We start from the raw sequence: 6,000 nt of genomic DNA, 5'->3' as shown, positions 1-6,000 counted from the left end.
AAACATAGCCAAATGTCAACTTCAAATTTAATTTAACATAGGCAATTTAATCTGAAGCAGGGTGAGCAGCAAGAGATATGAGACCAAACAGGTAGAAAGTGTTTGACATTTAATTGTAAATACATCGCTAATTAATGGTATGCCCTGGTTCTTCAATATTTGTACCTCCGTGCCACTGGAGAGAAAACGACCTCATATTTACTCTTGGCAATGGGAACTCATGTGATTGCAGACAGTTGAAAAGCATATATGTATCAGAAACTTAATAGCATCTTTTCATAATTTTCTAATGACAGTAATATTCTGATGTCAAATCAGGCCAAAAGTAATAATATAGAAAGCAACGATTATGATGTTACTTTATTATTGCAGAAGTTCATAATAATTAGCATAGAAAAATTAAATTTACAAATAAAACATACCACTGAAATGCACATTGATTTTTCAGTCAGTATAGTTACTTTAAATCTTTATGAATATAAAATAAAGACATCAAAGAAGTAAAGTTCCACACTCTTCAAATTACAGAAATCTGAAGATACCACTTCTGATTTTTAAGACTAATCATCTAATCAAATATATTTAGAAACTTAAAGTCAATGCGAATGATTTAGTAAACGATTTGGAAATGGATATACAAATAACAAATGCACTGGATATTTTTATTAGCATTTTCCTTTTGATAAGGTAATAGGAACTTATGAAACTGATCAGGAAAACCTCTGCTAATTATAATAGGTCATATTATGATGCAACTAATTACTATTATGTAGATTCACATTTATTATGAAACAAATCACACAGAGTATAACTTAGAATAATAGTTTTTGCCTTCAAGGGTAATTCTGTAATTCTGTACCAGTGTCATAAAATATACCACTGTATAATTAGGCTTGAATATTTTAAGAAAAAAAATAAATCTAATGTCATACCAGACTATTATACCTTACATTATGATACTTAATACTCCAGGATCAGTAAATCCATCTTAACATTTTCTTTTGATGACGGGTAGGATATTCCGCTGACTGGCTACCCAGACTCGCTTTAAAGACGGTGATTGTTAATGATCGGTGACTCTTAGTGAATGAATCATGAGTCCTCCAGGTATTTGGATTGGCGAAGGATCTCTCGTTTGACTTGCTATTCTGAAGGTTCTATATAAAAGTAAAAGTAAAAGTTAACAATATGCCATTGTAAGGACTTTACAAATGTGTGTGCGCTTATATTTTTGGTTGGTTTCTGTGCCTGGAGGGGAAAGTAATCAAGCTTTTAAATGTAAAGTTCCAAGCGTAGAATATTCTGGTGAGTATCATGTACATGTAACTATGATCTCCAAGTAACCATTTTCAAAAAGAAAAAAAAGAGTCTTTTTCTCCCCGATTTTGGGGTGTTAGGACAGAGGTTTTGTTGTTGATGACACTGTTGTTCTGTTTTGTTGCTTCCTTCCATGGCGGCTTTTACTTTTGTCACTTTCGTTTACTTAACCCTAGACCTGGATCTTTCAGATTACATGTAAAGATCAATTTTAAATTGTATGGAAAATAACACATAACTAAATATAATATCCTTAGCAGTATGACTGGTTTGCTTTAAAATACATATTCAAATATATTTAAGATTTTTGTCTCTAATGCTCCCATTGTCATCCAGTAAAAGAACATGCCTTTCTGTGCAGGCAAGGAGGTGAAGTAACAGCTGATATGCAGGGAATTTTGATTAGCCATAGACCTCATTTATCTGTGGCACCACAGTAATCTGTAAAAAAGCATGGACCTGTGTGGCAGATGTGAACTTTGTACACTATGTGTGTGGCTAAGAAATAAGATTGAGAACCTTTAAAATAAGATTTTAAATTACCTCCCTCCCCCCAAAATTAAAAATAAATAAAAACAGAAATAAAAATACTTGACCACACCTTGATTATTTAAAATAAAATAAAATAAGATTTTTGGCTAAGCTAGGAAAATTTTTGTGTTCCTCTCAAACAATACCTCTGTGATGGAAGATCTAAGCAGGCCCAGTCAGTGAAACGTGCTCACAAATATTTTAAACCAAATAAAGGAACGTTTAATAAAGTCCAAATGCTATTTTTTCCCCCTCGAAACTGACTCTAATTATTTAGCCTTTAAACTACATCTTGGAACCCAAAAGAATATCTTCTCATGCAAATACAACTTTTAAGGCCTTGGAGAAAAGCAATTTGTTTGGTACTGGTTTTGGTAAGCATCAAATTAAATGGTTAGAGGAGTATGTTGAGCTGGGATTACACTTAAAAATAAGTAAGTTTGAAGGTCTGTAGGCAGAGCACACATTCATCACGTGTCCCACCCCGTGGTACTGCTATTATCTGAATTCTGTAGGGGATGCTGGTTGACCTAAGCCAAGTTGCGTTCAGCAAACCCAGTGTCAAGCTAACGAGGTCCTGTTATACAGGGATCCCCCCCCCCCTTTTTTTTCAATCTGAAGAAAAACGTGTTCAGGGCTTCTAAACACTAAAGAGAAAATTGTGGGCTTAGACCAATGTTCAGTCTAGTGCCAAACTTCCACTGGAAGTTTCAAATCCACGTGGTAACAGATGTATTCAGAGCGCCTATCCTAATAGAAAAATCTTTGTAAAATTTTGCTCTATTTAATGGTTTTTAAACTTCCTGTTTCAGACAGCTCTGTTGCTTGATTAAAACAATATTAAAATTAAAAAAAAAAGACTCCCCACTGAGTCTTGTGTTCGATCTGTGAGTCATCAAACCTTGGGGTCTGAGGAACAGCATGTGTACGTGGGTCACAGGGTTTGCAGTCTTCCCCTCTGAGTGTCATAAGATAAATGTCCGCCACCTCTTTGCCCTTGGGCCTAATTCTACTGATCAATATATGTGATATGTGTGTATACACACATGTGCACACACACGCTATATATATATATTTATTCATTAATATTTATGATACTCAACTTAGATAAAATATACACATTTGGATAATGAGTAAGCAAGTGAACATCACTGATATTTAAATATGTGGTTGCTTTTAAAATTAAAAGTAAGCCACTGTGCACCACTGTATATCTATTTGTAATGTTATATAAGTGGAAAAAATTTAAATCCTAGACATTTGGAAATCTAGGGGAGGATGTGTCTCTAACCCAAAGTCTCCCACGCCTGCTGGAGCATTTACTGCATTCACCAGGGGGGCAGCCGAGAAAAAAGAAGATTTGGAAAGAGTAGATTAATGTCAGGCAATCAGTCTTTCTAAGGGTACCCGGTGAGACCTCATTACATGTCTCATTGAATAACTATGTATTAAAACATGAATAAAACTCATTAGCTCATAAGAAATTATAGTGAGAGTAAATCTTCGGGTCAATATAAACTGTGTGATGTGCCCAGGAGGTGCATTCTGTGAGCTGACAAATCCTGCAAGTGATCTGAGTAAGGATGATAGCAATGTTCAATTTGGATGTCATAGGAAAGCCAGGGGAAAGCCTGGTAGCAGTTCCATTGGAAGAACAGTGCCTGTGTGCTTATAAAGTGCAATGTGAAGGACCCCCCTGTGACCACAGTGCCCTTACACGTGAAGACTGAGAGTAACGTTCCCTTGGACCTCGCCCACACCAAAGAGTTGGTTTTGTATGTCTTAACGGAGACGGTTTCCTCCTGAGCCCTGCATTAGCCCTGCCACGGTGACCTGTGCTGTAACTGGACTGGTCCCCTTCAAGCCCCTCCCTTCTGAGCTGCACCCAGTTACCTCATCTTGAACATAACCAAGAGAAGGATTCCGCAGGTGATGGTCATGCACATGACAGCGTAGATGACTTCTCCTAGAAACAAAAGAGTTTTAAGAATGACTGGATTTTTAGAGAGAATAAATACTGAAAATATTTCAGAGGATTGATTTTTGACTGACCATTGAAGGGGGAGTGAAAGCCACTGAGAGTTATTTCCTTCGCACGTTTACTTTTATGCAACGCAATGCCTTGGACATTAGACAGAGTTGGATAATCTGAAAAGAAATCACAAAAAAGGAGATGTAAGTATTTAAGGTCATGCATTTCTTTTACCTTGTGGGTTGTAGCTTGCTTTATGTTACATTGTAAGGCAGGAACTTATTTCCACGGAGTGATTTTAATAAAATATGATAGATTATGGCAAAAGTGGGAGCACATTTCTTAAATTTTGACAGCTTTTTTTCACTCTTTAATCCAATAATTTCCTAATAGAGATTGTTTTTTCAAACCATGATTAGAAAAAAAATTACATTTTATAAGATAATTCAATGTACCTTATATATAAACTGGGCGGAAAAAACCCAGTAATTTTAGGCTGTCCATTGGGATATTGAAAAAGACTCCTTCTTTACAAGAGTAATTGTTTGAATGTACTTTCAATGAAACCCCATCGCCCTAAGACCCACTGGATTTATGAATTCTCAAAGTACACGAAGGAGAGTCGCTAAACCAGTCTCCCTGTTCACCTCTCTACGCAGACACTTCAGTATTTAGTTTTGCTTATTTTCCCTATTCTGTGTCACTTTTTTTAACCCCTTCACTTTCTGTTGATTTTACCTATTTTTGCTTTAATTAAGGGACCCTCTTGGCCTCTCTGTGGCCCTAGTCTTCTTGGCCATGTTTTGCTAAACACATTTCCACCCCCCCCTTCCCAATTCCTAAGACAAGGAGATGTGGTCCTTAGAATTTATAGATGGATCTATTTTAGGTGACTTCTATTGATAACTCTGGATTGAGATCACTCTTAGTTTTGACTCGATTCAACATAAATATGAATGTCAAACATGCCAATAGAATCAATTTCTTTGATGGTAATGATTCAGGTGGGTTTTGAGGCTTAAAAAAAGAGGAAAATGAGGTAAAGCCTCCACTGGAGAGAGGCTTTGTTGGCCTCTGTTGTAGATGTTTCGTGCATTTTTTGAGACCTGGAAGTCTAAGTCTGAGTGGATAGTTTTTTGCAGAAGGGAGTGTATCAAATAGCAGAGCATTCCATTCAGTGACAGCTTAGTGACAGTAGGTTCTGAGCAGGAAGGGAGATGAGAGCACATCTAACCAACAATTCTGTCCTGTCCCCACCCACAGCTGACGCTACTTGGAAGCCAAAGTTTGGGGTCCATGTTAGGAATAATTGGTAGAAAGCACAGAGTCTTTCAGATCAGTAATAAAATTCTCAGGGTGGGTCCAGGGGAAGCAGCCCAATATAAGAGCTTGGAAAAGTAACAGGATTTTGTCACTGAAAACTCGTTCTCCAGGATTCTGACCTCTAAAGCAGTGAAGACTTTTTTAGTTCAAGATTGGTTTAATCCCCAACTCCCATTGGATTATCATATATTTATAAAAGTCTGACTTATTTTGGAACTGAAACATCCACCTCTTCTGAATGTAAAAGCAATGCAGATAAACCTTGTGATTTTTTTTTTTCACCTTTGTGGTTATAACATAATTTTGTTATTCACTCTAAAGTCAGAATGGAAAAATCAAGCTATTTCAAATAAGGCCATTTTTATAACGGTGGTCCTTTTGGGGAAAATAAATTTCAATCAAATGAAGGGTATAGATTTTTAGTGAAATATGTGACGATAATGAAATTTTGTCCTTAAATAAGTTTGGACTATTAAAGAGAAATTAGTTTTCTTCTTCATAGCTCTATGGCATTTTGTGACATTCATGCAGATTCCTGCCCTAAATGTAAATGCATATACTGTCCATTGGCTGATTATTCCAATAATGCTACAGTCTTCCTTTATGAAATTCTGTCCCTAAGTACATTTCGCCTGGTTAGGTACCACGATTCATCTTTGTGTAAGGAAAAGGGTCTTGTTTTGATAAATTAGGCTATCATTTAGATATATAACTGCCCAAAGTAACTGTTAAACGTTCACCTCACAAAACTTAAAGAATCGTCTCATTCACTAAATTTCACTCACATGGAACTCATTAACGAAGTTATAATAGATCAATGACAGAAATGCTAGCGAATGATCCCAGTGAAATTTTTA

At 36.2% G+C, this 6,000-nt stretch overlaps 1 protein-coding gene across 1 annotated transcript in view; it reads right to left on the bottom strand.

Moving 5' to 3' along the window:
• Positions 1–1,063: 1,063 nt before the first annotated feature.
• Positions 1,064–6,000, bottom strand: part of GFRAL (GDNF family receptor alpha like) — a 52,554-nt gene continuing 47,617 nt past the window's right edge. Inside the window, exons 7-9 of the mRNA XM_010995386.3 lie at positions 3,901–3,996; positions 3,742–3,814; positions 1,064–1,157 (exon numbers count right to left, since the gene is read on the bottom strand). Coding sequence (XP_010993688.3) covers positions 1,064–1,157; positions 3,742–3,814; positions 3,901–3,996 — 263 coding nt within the window. The remainder of the gene's footprint in view (positions 1,158–3,741; positions 3,815–3,900; positions 3,997–6,000) is intronic.

Source organism: Camelus dromedarius, chromosome 19 (assembly GCF_036321535.1).
Source record: "Camelus dromedarius isolate mCamDro1 chromosome 19, mCamDro1.pat, whole genome shotgun sequence".
NCBI lineage: Eukaryota > Metazoa > Chordata > Mammalia > Artiodactyla > Camelidae > Camelus > Camelus dromedarius.
This window is presented reverse-complemented; position numbering and strand designations above follow the sequence as displayed.